Here is an 18,273-nt window from a genome sequence, read left to right as displayed (position 1 = left end):
GGCCCGGCCCATTTAAATCGGCCCATTGATTCGGCCCATTGGATTAGGCCCATTTGATTCAACCTATTTGATTCGGCCCATCTAAGTTGGCCCATTTGATCGGCCCATTTAAATTGGCCCATTCGATCGGCCCGATGCAATGCATTTGAGGCTCATGAGTGAGGCCCAATGTGATGTATGTGTGGCTGCTACATTGTGTAAAAATTCCTTATGTAGGCCACTCCTTGGGAGCGATGTTGGTTAAATGTCCACATTGATGGGCAATGATGGTTAGATGTCCTCATTATGACCTCCCCTTAGGCCTTGTTAGGCCCATTCTCTATGCAGGTTAACCCAAATAAGTGGGCCCCATTCACCGTATGTGATTGATCGATTCCAATTGTGAGTATGTGGTAACATAGCATCATGATACATGACCATACGCATTACCTGCATGCTTATGATGAGATGAGTGATTGATCATAGCACATGCCATTGGGCAGATTATTAGAAACTTCCTGGTAAGGGGAGTTGCCCACATGAGCATGCGATATGCGCATGTTTGCCGTATGACTGGATTGCGTGATTCATGCATCTTGCATTGTGTGACATGTATACTAAATGCCCTAGTGACATCAGGGTCGTAGCTGCCACAGGCGTATTGTGGTTAGCAGAATTGGAAACCAAAAATTTTGTTCTATATGGGGGTGCTATAGATATCCCTGGGTGAAAGTCCCCAAACCCTTATGGTACTAGGAGGTTGCTCTAACGTCTAGACCGAGTGGGTACAGGACCGCCGAGTGCCGATTAATAGATGACCGCGCTTTTCACTGTGTCGTGATCGGTTGGAAGGGGGTGTGGCCTTACCCGCCCGAGAGGAGGGGGTAAAGCTAGGCTGAGTTTGACCAGCTCGAGGAATGGGTCCGCTATCGATGAGTCGAGCCTGATGTTGGTAGGCGAATGGTGAGGTCTCTTTCACTCACCTTATTGCGCGCAATGGGGCGACAATCTAGTTGGAGTGTACTAGACCCCGGTGATATTCTAGGGTTGAGTTGTATTGATATATAGACTTAGATGAGGATTCGCATGCTTGAGTTACATTTCGTACCGCATGGCCTTGGTACAGCTAATAGCATTTATGGATTCATCAATATATTTCGCATTACTCTGATACTGCATAATTGTATTAATACCTTACACACACACTTACACTACCCTCTAAGCTTTCCATAAGCTTATGCACAACCGTTGTGTGCAAGTGACATTGGATCGCAGCAGCGCTGAGGCAGGTGTGCATTTCAGATCAGCTTGGAGCTTTTGTCTATCATCATTATATTTTCCTTTATGCTCATTGTACTTGTAAAGTTTTTTATCATAATGGAATGTGATGGAGTTTTTAGTTGTTGTTTGTGGGTTATGCCTTTGGTTATGCTTATTATGAATCAAACTGATGTTGAAAATCCTCCTCGTAGCATCCTAGGATCAGAACCTGGCGAATGGGCACTGGGAGCCAAGAATGAGGTACTACGGAGGCTCTTGGCGCTGGATTCGGCGATCGAAAATTTTGTGAGCTCTGTTTTCAAGTTTGGGGCATGACATAGGATGCTCACGACCAGTCGTGGAGGGCTCACGACCTGTCGTGAACACCCTATGAACAGTCGTGAAATGGTTTTATCCGATCGCGCTTAAAATTTTAAAAATTTGTTCGGTCTACGACTAGTTGTAGTGTCCTCAAGACCAGTCGCAGATGTGATTTCTGCAACTATAAATAGAACACGAATTTCAGAGTTTTACAACGCAATTCAAGTAAAATCAAGGCATCACTCTGAGATAAGTTTGTGTTCATTCTTAAGCTAATTATGCATATTTAATATTCTCTTTTGTTAGCTTTTTCTTATTTGATTTTATTTTTGCATTTCAATCTAATTTAAAAGAGGAAATGGGATATTCCACTTCTTAGAATCAAAATCAAATGGAGCTAGCCCACCTGGTTTAATTTAAAATCAATTAGAACCTAGAACTATTTCAAAGTGAGTATTGGATATTGAACTTCTACATTCGAACTTCTACTCCAATTGGTTCTTCCGGGCTACTACAAAAGGAGAAATCCAGGTTTTTTACATTTGTGTAAATTTCCTTCATTTTGCTTTTTGTTTGAGATTAAGCCAGAAAAATCTCAATCTATTGGTTATCTAAGGAGAGCCAAGAAAACTCAGAAGTGGGGTTTTTGAATTGTGTAAGCCCATTGAAAGACACAATTGTGAAGGTTTTAGGTGAACCTATGAAACCTATTTTCATAGTGAACGTTGATATCCCTTATGTGAGGATATTAGGAGTGGAGTAGCAATCTGTGCGGCTGTTGTTTAACAGTTGGTGAACACACAGGCGAACCACTATAATTCTTTATGTATTGTGGTTTGAATGTTTGCTTAATTTCTATATCATTTATCATTCAAAATTGTGGGATGTATGTGTGGATGTGAATGTTGTCTTTACATTTTAAGCACTATGGTGAATGTTGTAATAGTTTAGATTTTAATTCTTGCTATTTCCTTTCTGTTTCTTTATAGTTTTAGCTTTTAATTCTCTAATTATTCTAGTAAGGTTGTCCTACCATAAACCCTTGGTTTTTATGACGAAAGGTTGTCCTTAAAATGACTAGATTTTGTGATTGCTTTACATTCTGTATTATAAATTATTATCTTTCCTGTTCTTGGCTATCTTATTGTTTTATTCTGCTGTTATAATTTTAAATTTGACCTTGTCCGACCTAGATACGTGGATGAGCTTTGAGCCTCCCCTTATCATTGGGCAGATGACAAACCTGCCGACCTGTTTTCATATGTAGTAGGTGACCAACCTCTCTTCCTTGGCCATTGAGGAGCTCATTGGTCATAACTAGCGCTAGCCAACCTCATATCCCACAGAGATGAGATTATCTCTTCTCTTTAGCCAGTCCATTAGTACCCATAACAGGTTCTCCAAATACTGTGTAGGTTATTCTCTCATATAAAAGGCGAGGTAAGGCCATTCATCATTGGCCAGATTCGGCTCGGCCAGGACGCTCGGCGTACATTTGAAGCCCAGACACCCAAACCTTGAGCTCACATGGTGCGATTGCTTATGGTGGACCGAGCGGTCTTGCCCACTGCTATCCCTACGTCTATCTTAAAAGAAAGTTATAAGCTGGGTGGGCCCCCAACAGCCCTAATTCTAGGGATGTTTTGGCATTTATCTGTCGAAGATATTTTCTATTGAGAAGTTTTTTTCTAATATTAGTTGGAGCTGTGGATGGCAATGGACAACGTTTCTGAGTGGCTGTCTTTAAAACTGTGCATTGTGTGTCAATCTATCCCTTTGACCTCTATACCACATCTTAGAGTGATATTTAAAATGCTATCTTTTGAATAATGGAAAGAAGGCTAATGCTCCATTTGCATACTCACTAGAGGAAATGTTCGACTACCTTTGAAAATGATGTTGCACATTTAGGTTCCGCAGGTCTCTGATAACTTTGGGAGATTGTTGTCGTTCAGTCATTTTAAAGAGATTGTTGTTGTTCAATCATTTTAGTCTGAGTTGGCTAGTGTTTGGCTCAAATTTGGTTATGCATGTTTTTTGTGCACACCAGGTGTGCTAAAGTTAGAAGTGACTTGAATTGATCTAAACGCCTATGACCCCAAGTAGTGAAATAGACCCATAAATGACATGTTCTGTGTAAATTGATTGTCTATCCAGCCACTAATCATGAGAAAATAGGTGATTTGTGAAGGAAATGGTTTGTTCTTCTAATGAATTCTTTTTGCGGCTTCGGATGAAAGGACTTTCAATTAAAATTGTCACAATGCCCATAGTTCTACAATATACAACAATATAAATAGAAAATATAGTAGGAAAAAACATGAATGTACTTTATTAATATTTATAGTGAATGCTTACAATCAATTATAATGGATGTAATGATTTGTCTGTCACTTGATAAGGAATTGTGTTTCGTAGGCAAGACAATCGTGGTTCGAGACGACCTTTTATTTGCTACTTGAGAAGAAATCACACTTTGTAAGTATGACAGTTGTCAAGTACATGATGGTCGTTTATTCATCACTCAATGAGATCATAACTTTACCAATGGATGGTGTATATTTGACGGTCTACCTGAAAATCTGGCATTGTGATTAATCACTCTCATGAGAATTTCAAGCTCCATTTCATGAAGAACATTGCATCTTGCATTCTCTAGAGGATAGACACCAATCCAATAGGTAAATCATTTGTCTTTTAAACTCACAAATCCCATCTAAGTAAATCCCCAATTGAAACCAACTATCTCGTAGTTGTACGAGATTCAACATCTCTCCTATTACCTTTGTAGCCTCATTGGAGCATCTAGTGTAAGGTATCTGATCGTTTGAAGCTAAAGGAGATCAACATCAAAGTTCGGGGGAGATATTGAGAAGCTTATTCAAGATTAAAGCAGCTCTCAAGCAAGGAGCTATAACGAGGCTCAATCCGACAAGTGAGGTTATCATTTTTCGAGTCTGCATACTCTTTCCTTGTGTAGGATTGTGTACAGAGTTTGTCACCCAAGCTCGCATTGGTTATTATGTAGGACCATATCGCCACATTTTCAGGTTCAGTTTTATTCAATACTTTTTTAAGATCGCGAACATTTTCCTTTGTTCTACCATGTGGTCTATTGTTTCAACACTTTTGACGAGCATGTCGTCGACGTAGACTTTCATTGTGTTGTTGATTGTTTAGCAAACATCTTGTGGACAAGGCACTAGTAGGTTGCACCAGCATTCTTCAGTCCAAAAGGTATTATTCTATAGTAGTAGAATCCTTTGTCAGTGGTGAAAGTTGTTTTCTATTTGTCGTATTTGTGCATGGCAATTTTATTGTATCATGATTAAGCTTCATAAAGTTAAGGAGCTCATGCTCGGCAATGCTATCGACCAATTGGTCAATCGTCGGGAGGGGAAAACTGTCTTTTAGATATGCCTTATTTAGGTCAGAATAATTGACACACACTCGCCATTTTCTACTACCCTTTTTTCACTAGTACAATGTTCATCAGCCAGTCGGGGTAGTAGATTTCCTCGATGAACTTGGTCTCGAGGAGTTTTTCAACTTCTTCACCGATGGCCGCATACCTTTTGCGATTGAATGCTCATCACTTTTGTCTCACTGACTTGTGGTTGAGGTCTACATTCAATCAATGAACCATTTCTTCCAGGTCTATGCCAGGCATATCCTGGTGGGACCAAGTAAAGACGTCAGCGTGTTGTCTCAACAGGTCGACAATTTTCGCCTGACGTCCTGGCTCGATTAGAGATCCGACCTAGTGCGGGTCGGGTCAGTCTCGGAGAGTGGTATTGACACGAGGTCTTCCAATGGTGATCCTCTTTTAATATATTACTCTCATGGGTCCAGGGAGGTAATGTGCATTACCTATTGTCATTGTGCTTTCAACTGGAGTGTCGTCAAGTAGCATTGTTGAGCTTGAAGTTGATCACCTTTGACCTGGTCAACCTTGTGATTGGTCGAAATTTCATGGCGATGTGATAAGTAGATATCATGGTCCTCATGGTGTTTAAGGATAGTCTGCCCAAAATCATATTGTAAATTGGTGGACAGTCTACCACAAGGAAATCGACTATTGTGGTGGTTTGGTTAGTAATCACCAGCAGTTACATGTAGTAGAGTGCTCCCTTCAGAGGTCACCTTTCCTCCTATGAAGCTAAGAAAGGGTGTTTGGACAAGTCGTAATATGGACCTTTCAACCCCCATTTTGTGGAATGCATTAGCAAACAGAATGTCAATTGAGCTGCTGGTGTTGACCAGTATCTGGTGTACCTTGTTTTGGCCACGATCATGTTGACCACCAATGCATCGTTGTGCCAGTGGTGGAGCCCTCGGGCATCTTCTTCTATGAAGGTCAACCTGCATGAGTTCTGCCTACGTTCCTCCATAGATCTACCAGTGAGGTAGATATGATGCTCTGTCTCACTATAGGTTATACACCTCGAGCATGTGCTCGGCGTGCCCGGTTCGAGTCCCCACCACCAGCTGGTCCCCCGAATATGATGCATATCTCACCCGTCGCTTTATTGTTATTTTTCTCGTCATGTTGCTCTATTTGCTTGGTCAGTCGGTCATCCCTTTCTTTGTAAATGAATTCTCGTAGATGCCTCATTCAGATTAGGGATTTGATCTCTCTTTCAAGTCAAAGCACTCTACCGTGTTATGACCGTGATCTCGATGGAAAAAAAAATATTTCCCCATGTCTCTCTTCTTGGTGTCGACCTTCATCATGCTCAGCCATTTCAAGATTCACTTGTCCCGTACTTAAATAAGCACCTGCTCTGGTGTGGTGTTCAAAGGAGTGTATGTGTGGAAGTGGCTTTCTGGACGTCGGTTGGGTCACTAGCTTCTGCTCTGGTTGTCTTCTTCTTTTTTTTATTTTTTATTTTTAATTTCTTTTGGCATTAGCGATGGAAGGCTTCCCTTTTTCCTTTCGCTTTCTATCTCTTGTTGAGTTGTTTCCACCATGGGTAGCCCTTCGTGAACTGAAGAGTTCCTTTGTGTTCGAATATTTTTAAATTAGTTGAGTAGGTCAGCGAGAGTAGTCAGGGGATTCTTATTAATTAAGAATAGGAACTTTCCCTGTTTAAGGCTAGCCACCATGGCATTAAGAGCTATTTGGTCGGAATAACTGTCAACCTGAACTATTTCAGCATTGAAGTGAATGATGTAGTCTCTTAACCGCTCATCATCTTTCTGTGCAATTGTGAGAATGTGAGTTGTAGGTTTTCTCCTATCTTTTATGCCAGTGAACTGAGTGATAAAGGCCTTGCTGAGTTGGCCAAATGAGCTGATGGACCTGGGCTTTAGGTGTCCGTACCATTTCCGTGCGACCTTTGATAAACTCAAGGAGAATGCTCTACACATTATAAGTCTTGAAGGACCATAAAGTTCCATATATGCTCGGAAAGAATCTAGGTGTTCAACCAGATCTCTTAACCCTATGTTGGGAGTTATCTAGGGATCCAGAACCTAGATGGTAATTGAGATTTCATGATATCGTCTATGAATAAGGGCTCGACTTCTTCGATTAAAGAATCGACAGAGGCAAGGGCCTTAGCCTGACATGCTTGTTCGATGTCCCTAAGATGATATCGGATTTTCTTCAGTTCTACCTCCCATGGGACTTCTCTCTTTGCTGTAACTTCACGAGATTTTCCTCACATTCTCTTCTCCAGAGTATGTCGCAGATCTGACTTGACGAGCTTGGTTGTTCTCATGGTCTGTGTGGTGGTACGCCTCCTTCGCATTGGACGATCCTTTGCCTCATATGAGTCAGGAGGTGCAATCGGATGTCGAGATTGCTCGGTTGTCGCCCTCATTTCCATGCCTTGGTTGATGGGGAGAGGGTGTTGCCTTTTTAATATTCACATAATGCGGTCAATGTTACTAGTTAGAGCTTTGACTTGAATTTTCAAAGAGACTAGCCGACTCCCCCTGTTTCGGGATCTTTATGCGACCATTGGAGAAGGGGGTTCAAGCTGAGGGCCTGACTATGAAGCTTGAGGATTTTTAGGTTGTTCCTCCGGTGTCGACTTGGCGATAACAGCCAAAGCTCCTTCTTTTTTTTTCTTTTTTTTTTCTTTAGCCATCAAAGGGAGAAGTAGAAAGGCAAATAAATTGGTTGATGTAGGGAGAACTTCTTAATGGCTTTGTTGTCATTTCACATATACGGCAGCATACTATTATCGCTTAAATTTAGTTGATCATGTCCCACTTCGCATGAGCCGTTGGGTACCTACACTTTAATAAAGGACAAGAGGACACTAGGGGCGCCAATTGTAACCAGGGACCCTCTGATGCCTAAGTTAGGCAGATGTACTCAAAGTAGGTGGAGTTAAAGTTGAGATAGTTGTTTGTCCCTTCCCTTTGAGTGGGGTGTTGTATTTATAGGTGTTGTTTGGGCGACTTGCATATCTGAGTAGATTTGTAAGATACACTGGAGGAGCCTGTAAAAGAATTAGAATCTATTCTCGAGTATTTTTCCAATTATACCTCGATTAGTGTGATCTTCAACTATGATCTCATTGGATAGTCCTGATCATATACAGCACAAGATTCTCTCCGAATGTTTCTATTTCAAGCTCGAGGTCATCATCTGAGGTTGAGGTCTGCATCTGAGGTCGAGGTCATCATCCGATGTCGAGATTGGCATTTGTGGTCGAGGTCTATGACGAGCCTTATCTCCAAGCTGGTTTAACTTTTTCAGCTCGGTCATTGTGTCTCATTGCTCAACTCATTTTCTCTCACCCTTTAGTAATTCAGAGAATCTTCTTTAATGCCTTATTTTGCCATGTGTTTTATATGTTAGGTTAGCTCGATATTACCAATAATATTATATATTGTTGAACTGTGGGCACCATCATAGGTTTAATTGAAAGTCCTTTCATCTGAAGCCGCAAAAAAATTCATTGGAAGCATGGAACCTTTCCTTCGCAAATCACCTGTTCTCTCATGGTTAGTGGCCCGGTGGACGGTCAATCTGTATGAAGCTTATCATCTCTTGGTCTATTCCAGTACTTGGGGTCATAGGCGTTTGGATCGATTCAAGTTGCATCTAGCTTTAGAACACCAGATGCGCACAAAAAACATGCATAACCAAATTTGAGCCAAACACTGGCCGGCTTGGATTAAAATGACTGAGCGACAGCAATCTCCCAAAGTTTACAGAGACCTGAAGAACCTAAATGCGTAACGTCATTTTCATAGGTAGTCGACCGTTTCCTTCAGTAAGCATGCGAACGGACCATTAGCTATGTTTCCATTATTCAAAAGATAACATTTTAAATATCTCTCGAAGATGTGGGATAGAGGTCAAGGGTATAGACCCACAAACAATGCATGGATTTAAAGACAACCGCTCAGAGACGCTGTCCATTGCCATCCACGGCTCCAATTAATATTGAAAAAAAAAAAAAAATTCACAATAGAAAATATCTTTGGCAGATAATCGCCAGAACATTTCTAGGATTAGGAATGTTGTGGGCCCACCCAGCTTTTAACTTTGTTCTAAGATCGATATGGGGATAGATTTCACCACACATGGATAATCGAATCCTTGACTGAGTGTTGAAACTCCCGGGAGTCTACCACCAGAGCAAGAGTAAGGATATGCCACAAAACGCTACTTGACTGAACTTGGGGGCCTCAGACAACGCTAATAATTGCCTCAACTAACGACAGCTGCTTCTTCTGTTTTTTTTTTTTTACTAAAAAAAAAAAAAAAAAAAAACATTGGTCAACATCAAAGGTCTTTATTGTCAATCTAGACCGTCCGATAAATAGTTCTCTTTTCGTATGAGATCCAGTGCACACCAGTCAAAAAGGCTTCTGAACTTAACTTCTTGATTAGATGCACTTTCTCCGGGACATGTCACTTGGTAAGGCAATTGATCAAATGGTTAGGATAATCCAGGGAAGAGAAGTAGTCTACTAATTAATCAGAATCCAATTTTGATAGTTTTGTTCACCCGAGCCTCTAATGGGCCATTTGGTGGATGTGATCATAAATCTAGACGATCCAACATAGCTCTTGCGTCTTACTGCCTAGAAAAAAGTCATGCTATTACTAGGACCCTTGTTTCTATATATATCTGTGTGTGTGTGTGGGGGTGGAAAAAGGTTCTATGTGTCGAGCTCATGGGAACTTCCCATGAGCTCGAGCTGTGTAAGCCCATCGTGATGTGTGTCAAACATCTACCCCATCAGTCAGATGCACCATTCCATGGTGGGCCTAGGGCTTAAAAATCAAGTCAATCCGTGACTTTTGTGGGCCACACCACATACAAAAGTTGAGAGGGGTTACCCACCATTAAAACATTCATAATCATTTGTTCTGCCAACTGAGAACTGGTTCACAAATCCAGCCCATGCATTATGTGTGTCCCAATTGGATGAGGGGTCAGATCAAGTTTCAGACGCATCCAAATTTCAGGTGGGCCCCACCAAGTACTTTTATATGTTTTAGCTATGTCTTCACATGATTTTATATGGTAACGCCCACCTAAGTTCCGTATATGGCTGATTTTTGGGATATCCCATAATTTAAAGGGGACCCATCAAATGCACGGTGTTGATGTTCAATATACATCATGGTGGGGCCCACACAGCTTGACTGCATAGAACCTTTTCCATACATATATATATATATGTGTGTGTGTGTGTGTGTGTGTGTGTGATGATGATGATGATGATGATGATGATGATGATGAATGAATGAATGAAAAGCTGATTGAGTAGTTAGGATCATCCAGCAGTAAGATTTTAGGGCTGTGGACAATTGGATAGGTTGTGTTTTTGTTTTTTTTGGCTGCTGCTGTTGTTGTTTTCTAGGTTGTACGCTTGCTCAACGATTTTCACCCGTGAGTTTTAACATAGTTCGCTGACAAGGTCCACTTTACAAAAACCCTGATTTCCTAAACATCTGAACCATTCAGCAATGGTTACAGTGGGTATTTTGTTTGGTAATTCCGGATGATTTCAGCTATTGTTTCTCCCAATAGAGACAAATTTGCAATTTCCTTGTAATGAAATGACCCTGCCACACGCTGCTGTGCAGATGTTCCGTGAAGTGCTTTTCTCACCGTACACTTGGGAAATATTTATATAGATCATGACCATTGATCTGTTGGGACACACACCCATGGCCCTAGTGCAAAGAAATTAGGTGATGATGATGATGATCTTGTAATTTTTATGAGTTTTGCATGTTAAATATCCACCGTTGCGAATTATTGTATAAAATTATGACATTTCCAAAAATTGATCGTATAGCTGCATCGTCAATTTCATTGATCTTATTACCATGCCCCATCCATATGATGTTTCTATCAAAGCAACGGTAGCGTTTACAATGCTCAACTAACATGCTTGTGATAGTAGAGATGTGTGCCTGTGTTAACCGTACACGCCACACTACCAAGAAAACCCAAGACTCCTGTTTTGGCACATCCGATTGACCCTTTCTAGAACCGAACGCATGTGGGTGGGCCACCGATCAATCTGTACAGCTTTTACAAGATCGTCAACATTCATTTTTACACGTGCCAACCTGGCAACCGCGTGGGAAGATCCACGTGTAAAGGTGAGCCCTGCCATAGTAGATGACCCATAAGACAAATCAGGCCAATCCACTCATAATGTAGGCTATGCCTCCATGACAACTTTCCAAAGATCAACCTTCAATGTACACATCTGGCCTACCGACCAGTGTCCCAGTTTGATTTTGGTTAGATGTCATCTGAATGGTGGGCCTGATGTTATGAACGGTTCCGATGTCCATGTTACGAACCAGGTACGCACATATGCTACGTGTGGACCACACTGGGAGGGGACATTAAGGCCTACAAATTTCTAATTCCTCACTGCTATAAATCAATAACCTCAATTTCCCTCCAAACACAAGGCAAAAACATTCCTCTGCAATGGCTTCCACCATTCTCCTTTCCTTTCTCATCCTCTCTCAAGCCCTCCTCCTCACTCTCCCACCATCCCAAGCAGCCCCAAATTCCAAACTCTTCCGCGAATACATCGGCGCTGAATTCAACAACATCAAGTTCTCCGACGTCCCAATAAATCCATCCGTCGATTTCCACTTCCTTCTCTCCTTTGCAATCGATTACACCACAGATTCTCCTTCCCCCACCAACGGAAATTTCAACATCTTCTGGGACTCTGATAACCTTAGCCCCTCCCAAGTCAATTCGATCAAGGCCAACCATCCGAACGTGAAGGTGGGCCTTAGCCTAGGAGGTGATAGCGTGGGGTCTGGTTATGCTTACTTCACCCCGTCTTCAGTAGACTCTTGGGTCAGCAATGCAGTTTCGTCGCTCACCAAAATCATCAAACAATACGGTTTGGATGGTATTGACATCGATTACGAACACTTCAAGACCGACCCCAACACATTTGCAGAGTGCATCGGTAGGCTTGTGACAACTCTCAAGGGAAATGGGGTAATCTCGTTCGCATCCATAGCACCTTTCGATGACGATGAAGTTCAAAGCCATTACTTGGCTTTGTGGGGGAAATATGGGAATGTTATAGACTATGTTAACTTCCAATTCTACGCGTATGATCAGGGGACCACTGTATCGCAATTTTTGAACTACTTCAATACTCAAAACTCTAATTATGGGGGTGGTAAGGTTTTAGTGAGTTTTAGTACCGACGGGAGTGGTGGATTGTCCCCGGAAAATGGGTTCTTCACGGCATGTGATAGGCTAAGGAGTCAGGGCAAGCTTCATGGGATTTTTGTGTGGTCTGCCGATGATTCAATGGGGAATGGTTTCCGTTATGAGCGGCGATCGCAGGCCTTGTTGGCGGGTGGCCATTGATCGATTTCCTTCTTCTACTGCTTATACTTTAATACTGTGTAAGTAAATCAAGATGTCTTGATGTAGTTTGTGTCTGTGTATGTATTTGTGCTTGAAAGAAATACTATAGTGAACATGTTTGAAATTGTGTTTGCAAGGCAAGGATTGATGAACCATCCGAGTTAACTCGGTGCGAGTCAACTCAAACTTGGTCAAGTCCAATCTGATTCAGGCTGAATCAGATAAGAAGGGATGCTGACTCGGCCCAACTCAGCAGAGTCTCGACTCAACTCAGGATAGAAGAGTCACTCCGAATAGGACCATTTTGAGCCTGTTAATCATAGATGTCAAGATGGTCATTCCGTATGAGTACGACCATTTTCGTGATATGTAGACTGTTGATCAGGTGACCCCACATAGAGGTGGGCACCGGATGACTCGATCTGGCTAACTCGACTTGTCAACTCGACCCAAACCAAATGGGTGAGTCCGTCCGAACCAAGTAGGCTTCGCCCAATCCGCACTCAAACCAAATCAAGTTCGAGTTACCTAGTAACTCGACCCGAAACTTGATCCGATTAGACCCAACTCAATCTGAAACCCGACTCTCTGACCCTACCCGCTACACCTTACGTCGACCTGATCCCAAAATCTCTCTCTCCCTCCCACATCCTCCTTATCTTCCAAGCCCGACCTCTCTCTTTCCCTCCCTCAAACTACTCATCTTCCAAGCCTGCCCACCAACCACCACCTTCACCCTCCTCCTCTCTCTCTTCTCCACTCTCTTGGTCTCTCCCTCCCTCATCTCTCAATCCGATTCGGTGCCAACTCGACCCGACTCGGTAATGCTACAAGATCAAACTCGGTTTGGATTAGTCCAAGCCAGACCGAACTCAAATCGAGTAAAGCATGCTGGACTCGGTATTGAGCCAGATCGAGTTCGATCGGGTGAGGCCTATTTCAAAACAGGATTGAGTCGAGTCAGCCCTAACTCGGTCTGACTCGACTCGATGCCCAGCTTTAGCCCCACAGCCCAATAGTCACCTGGATTGAAGATCGTAGCTGTTTGCTCTGGCCCACAAAATGTCAACAAAATTTAAAGCCATTGTCAAGATTAAAAGATCAAAGAATGGATGTCTAGGAACTTAAATTTAGAATCAGGGAGTGGGATCCTCACACCAACAGCCTGGATCACCAAACCATGGGCCCAGTTGTGCGTAGTGGGCTCTTTGGTGTCCCCCCATCTTTTTCCTTTTTCTTTTTACACACTCCCATATACACCCATGCACTCACGCCACAGTGATTATGATTATCCCCTTGTGCATTACATCATCGGCAATGGGCCCACAATTCCTATGGTATGAATTTGTTGACTTGTGCAGTCTTAAAGAGCAGAGAATTCACACCTTAGCTAATCCAGATTTTAGGGAAGGCTGATTGCCTGGAGACCCAATTGTGGGGGGATTTAATTGGGCCATTTACCACTGTCAAAGATGAAACCAGTCGAGTAGGTACCGGACCAAACACTACTTCAAATATGCTTTGCATGTGCCTTATATTTGACAACGGCTCTTGACTCAATCAAATCTTACCATATTAAGTAACCTAGTAATCCACACCAAATTTTAAAGGGATGGTGTAAATTCCTCTGCAACTAGCAATACATGTAGTGGACAACTGAGTTGAGCTAGCCCAAGGCAGGCTGTGGTCACACCAAATTTTAAAGGGATAGTGTAAATTCCTCTGCAACTAGCAATACATGTAGTGGACAACTGAGCTGAGCTAGCCCAAGGCAGGCTGTGGTCCAGTCCACTTGGGAGCTGTGTTAGGGTTAGGAAATCAGATCCGTTTATCGGTCTGGGGCTTAACTTGATCATAATGCCTAGAGAGTGGTGAGGCATTTAGATAAGTGTATTAGAAGGCGTTTGGATTTGGTTTGGATACAAACTGGATTCAGGCTCAGGCCTTGGCCCAATGTGATTTGGATTGGGCTGGGTCCCGGCCCCCTTTCTCCACCGGGCTGGACCAGACCTTACCCTAAGTGAAGGGTGTCAAAGACGGGGCCTGTCCATCATGCCTTTGTGTCCAACTCATGTCAAAGCCCATCCTTCACATCTGGTCAACTCCTTCGGGCACTCGACAGAGTTCCTGTTAAGGACCTCTGTGTCCACTGGGGTCAGGTTGGGCCCAGCCAAGGCCATGATAGAAATTATTCATAAAGTAACATAAATCTTGTTGGGGGGAAAAATATAAGTCCTTGAGTCGGCTAGAAAGACTGGAAGAATAGTGAAGTAATGGCTTGGACTCGTTGGATGCCAAGTCTGAATAAAGCCCAAAATCTATAAGAATGCTGGATGGAGAGACATAGCTCGGACCGTGAGGTCCCTGACCCGGCCGTCGCTTAAGCATCCAGAGCCATAAAGCAAAAACCTCTAAGGGAGAAAGTGCGCCTCGAGGCCCAATCAAAGCCTCACAGAAGAAAGCCTAAACCGATAGAGTAAGATCAGTCGGTCCTAGATCCACCCAAACTTTAGTCCGACTCAAGGATTGAGTCGGTCAGTAGAGTAGGCAGAGAATCAGCCGTAGAGTTTGTCTCAGCACGACAATGTCAGAAAGATAAGCATCGGCCGAGCTGTATCGCTCAATATCCAGAAGTTACCTAGTGAAACTCTGGATTCTGCCCGAGATCTTTGGAAAATAAGAAAATAATCTTTGAGAATTGAGAGGAAGTAAGGATTACAGATCTACAAAGATTGAAATCTACCTTTACGGGATTTACTCTAAGGGATACGATCTAAAAGGTATGCAAAAACTCTCACTCTAAAAACCTTTCAAAAGAGAACTAGATTTTGACTTTAGCATCGGAGGTTCCCCTGGCAAGACTAGGGTCACCTTTTCCTTCTTACGTGTGTGCAGATTCCAGGTTCATAGAAGAGGCGAGCCAAAAACAGCATCAACAGTTTGGCGCTGTCTGTGGGAAAGGATACGAAAGGTCGTTTTCCAAGCTCTATCGAAAAGCCTTAGATAGATCTCCAATGGCAAGAACTAAGAGAACTATTCAAAATGAACCTAACGAGGTCGCTGTCACTGGACCCCTAGCAACCAAAGGCCTGCCGGGTACGAACGGAGCCTAGATTCAACCCGATAACTGATAAGGTTCTGCAGTCCGTCTGGCAACCTCTATTTTGACCAGACATACTCAGCGAAATTGGGGGAACGGGTAGTGAGATAGAGAGGTCAAGGAACTCAGGACCGATATAAACTTCATGAAGCAAATGCTGGAACAGATCCATCGCCAGCAAGTTCTGCCTCAGCGTGATGGTGATCAGACAAATGCTTCACAACAATCCATCGTCCTCAGCGTGTTACTCCACAATCTGTCCCTCAGAAGCAAAGTTAGACCAGGGTCAAGTCGAGCCTGCATCCACTCATTCTGTGACCGCCCCGTTGCCTGCCACCAATCTTCGACGCGAAATAGATTGGAGAAGTCGCAGTAGGCCTCCGGTTGAGGGTACAACTGATAGCGAAGAACCATGGAAAGCTGATCTTCAAGATTTCCAGAGGGAAGTACAGGAAGAGATCGCTGATATGAAGCCAAACCGCTAGACCAATCCGATGGGATCCGAGGCAAAGGCATCCCCATTCACGGAGGAAATTATGAAAGCTCGGTTATAGGAGCGATTCCGCCTTCCATAAATCCCGCCCTTTACTAGCAAAACCGATCCAACCGAGCACGTTGAGTCCTTCCGGACTTACATGGAACTCAATTTAGGAAACAGAAAACAAAATTCAAAGATCAAAAGAACAAAAACAACACAAAAGCAAATTAATATACAAACCCCTCAATCAGTACAGATGATATTAGGAAGTAATGGCATCATTTTTGTTAAATCCAGTATTCTTACAAGTGCGGCCACCGTTCATTGAGCCAATGGTTGAAATGGTGGGCCACATTATGAGATGGGCCATGCCCAAATTTTTCCACATGAGGTAACCTATAGTTTACATCAAATGTGGCCTAATCAAACAGTTAGAATAATCTAATGGGCGAAACTTTTATTGCATTTTCCATCGACAACATGGCCCACCACATGAATAGGTCAGTCGGATTGCCAAATGGTGGGACTCACATTTACAATTCATTGCACTGATCACTCCATATACACAGTAACTAAGAACATCACTAGAACAATCACAATCAGAATCAAAATCAAAATCACAACAAAAATTAAAATAAAAAGAACGGAATCGAAACAAACACAAAGCAATATGACAACATTCAACAATCGAATTTCAGTGGCTTAATAAACATTAAATGACACTTGAATCGGATATTCACCAGTTCAAACAGAAACTATACCAACTTCATCTCTAATTAGTTCTAATTGCTGAAATTTATGTGAAATGTTATTTCTAACCAAAGAGTCATTTAGGGAATTCAAATTACGACTTCTATTATGGTCCCCTACATTTAGGGAGTGTTAAAATTTATTTATTTAAAATTTATAGATTTAGGTTTAGGTGTAGGTTATAGGTTATAGGTTTGGGTTTAGGTTTAGGTTTAGGTTATAGGTTATAGGTTTAGTTATAGGTTTAGGTTATAGGTTATAGGTTATAGGTTTAGGTTTAGGTTATAAGTTTAGGTTATAGGTTTAGGTTTAGGTTTAGGTTTAGGTTTAGGGATTTGAGAATAGGTTTAGGTTTAGTTTATAGGTTATAGGTTTAGGTTTAGGTTAAGGTTAAGGTTAAGGTTATAGGTTTAGGTTTAGGTGTAGGTTATAGGTAGGTTATAGGTTTAGGTTATAGGTTATAGGTTTAGATTGAGGTTATAGGTTATAGGTTTAGGAATTGGGGTTCGGGTTTGGGTTTGGGTTTAGGTTTGAGGTTTAAGGTTTAGGGTTATAGGTTATAGGTTATAAGTTTAGGTTTAGTTTATAGGTTATAGGTTATAGGTTATAGGTTTAGGTTTAGGAATTCGGGTTTAGGTTCGGGTTTAGATTTAGGTTTTCAAGTTTAGGTTTAGGGTTAGGAAATCATTGTACCCACTATAAATATATATAGTTTATCTACACTGTCCATCTGCTTTTCCAGATCATTTACGGGGTTGAAACCAAAATTGAATCATATCCAAAACTCAAGTGGACCATACCACAAGAAACAGTGGGTATAATGATTTCCATCATTGAAACCTTTCTAGGACCCGTAGTGATGTTTATTTATCATCCAACCTGTTCATAAGATCACACAGACAGTGATGAAGGGAAAAAATAAATATCAGTAGTTCCCACCTTCTAGGGACCCCCGCTCAACATCCGGATAGCTCCGAAGCACATCCAGATCTGCTTCATCAATTTCGAGATAATGCATAAACACGGGCCTGTCCAAATGGACGGGCCACCCATATTGTTGTCCATAGGAAATGGACAGCTTCAACATGGTCATAACAGTGATTCCCACCTTTCAGGGACCCCCGCTCAACATCCGGATAACTCTGACATAAATACAAAAACAAACTAATTAGGAACTTACTACAACAAAAGGTACCAGGTCTTTGGTCCAAGGGTGATCCACAATAAAAGGTACCATTTACCATGAACTAAAACCATACATTATACATACCTTGATTGGACTCACTACAAGGGTAATCTTTCAATGATGGCCCACTGCTTCTAATAATCACTACAGGGGTAAGAAAATTACAAAAAGTAAGACTCATGAGATGACATATGTACAAATAGTGACAAGACTAGCTGGTAATGACATGAGGCTAAGACATCAAATTATTTATTAAGAATAGAAAAAATCAAAGATAAAATAAATAGTTAAAAACTTTAACATTTCAATATTGAACCTTGTAGTGGCAACATTGATCTGTGGGGATAAAAATACATTAGCC

General features: G+C 42.0%; 1 protein-coding gene across 1 annotated transcript; it reads left to right on the top strand.

Moving 5' to 3' along the window:
* Positions 1-11,486: 11,486 nt before the first annotated feature.
* Positions 11,487-12,506, top strand: LOC131253917 (chitinase 2-like). Its single transcript, XM_058255023.1, has one exon. The coding sequence runs from the start codon at positions 11,487-11,489 to the stop codon at positions 12,396-12,398; it is 912 nt and encodes a 303-aa protein (XP_058111006.1). The 3' UTR covers positions 12,399-12,506.
* The last annotated feature ends 5,767 nt before the right edge of the window (positions 12,507-18,273 follow it).

Source organism: Magnolia sinica, chromosome 8, assembly GCF_029962835.1.
Source record: "Magnolia sinica isolate HGM2019 chromosome 8, MsV1, whole genome shotgun sequence".
In the NCBI taxonomy this organism is placed as follows: domain Eukaryota; kingdom Viridiplantae; phylum Streptophyta; class Magnoliopsida; order Magnoliales; family Magnoliaceae; genus Magnolia; species Magnolia sinica.
Note: the sequence above shows the minus strand (reverse complement) of the source record. Positions and strands in the feature narration are given on the sequence as shown.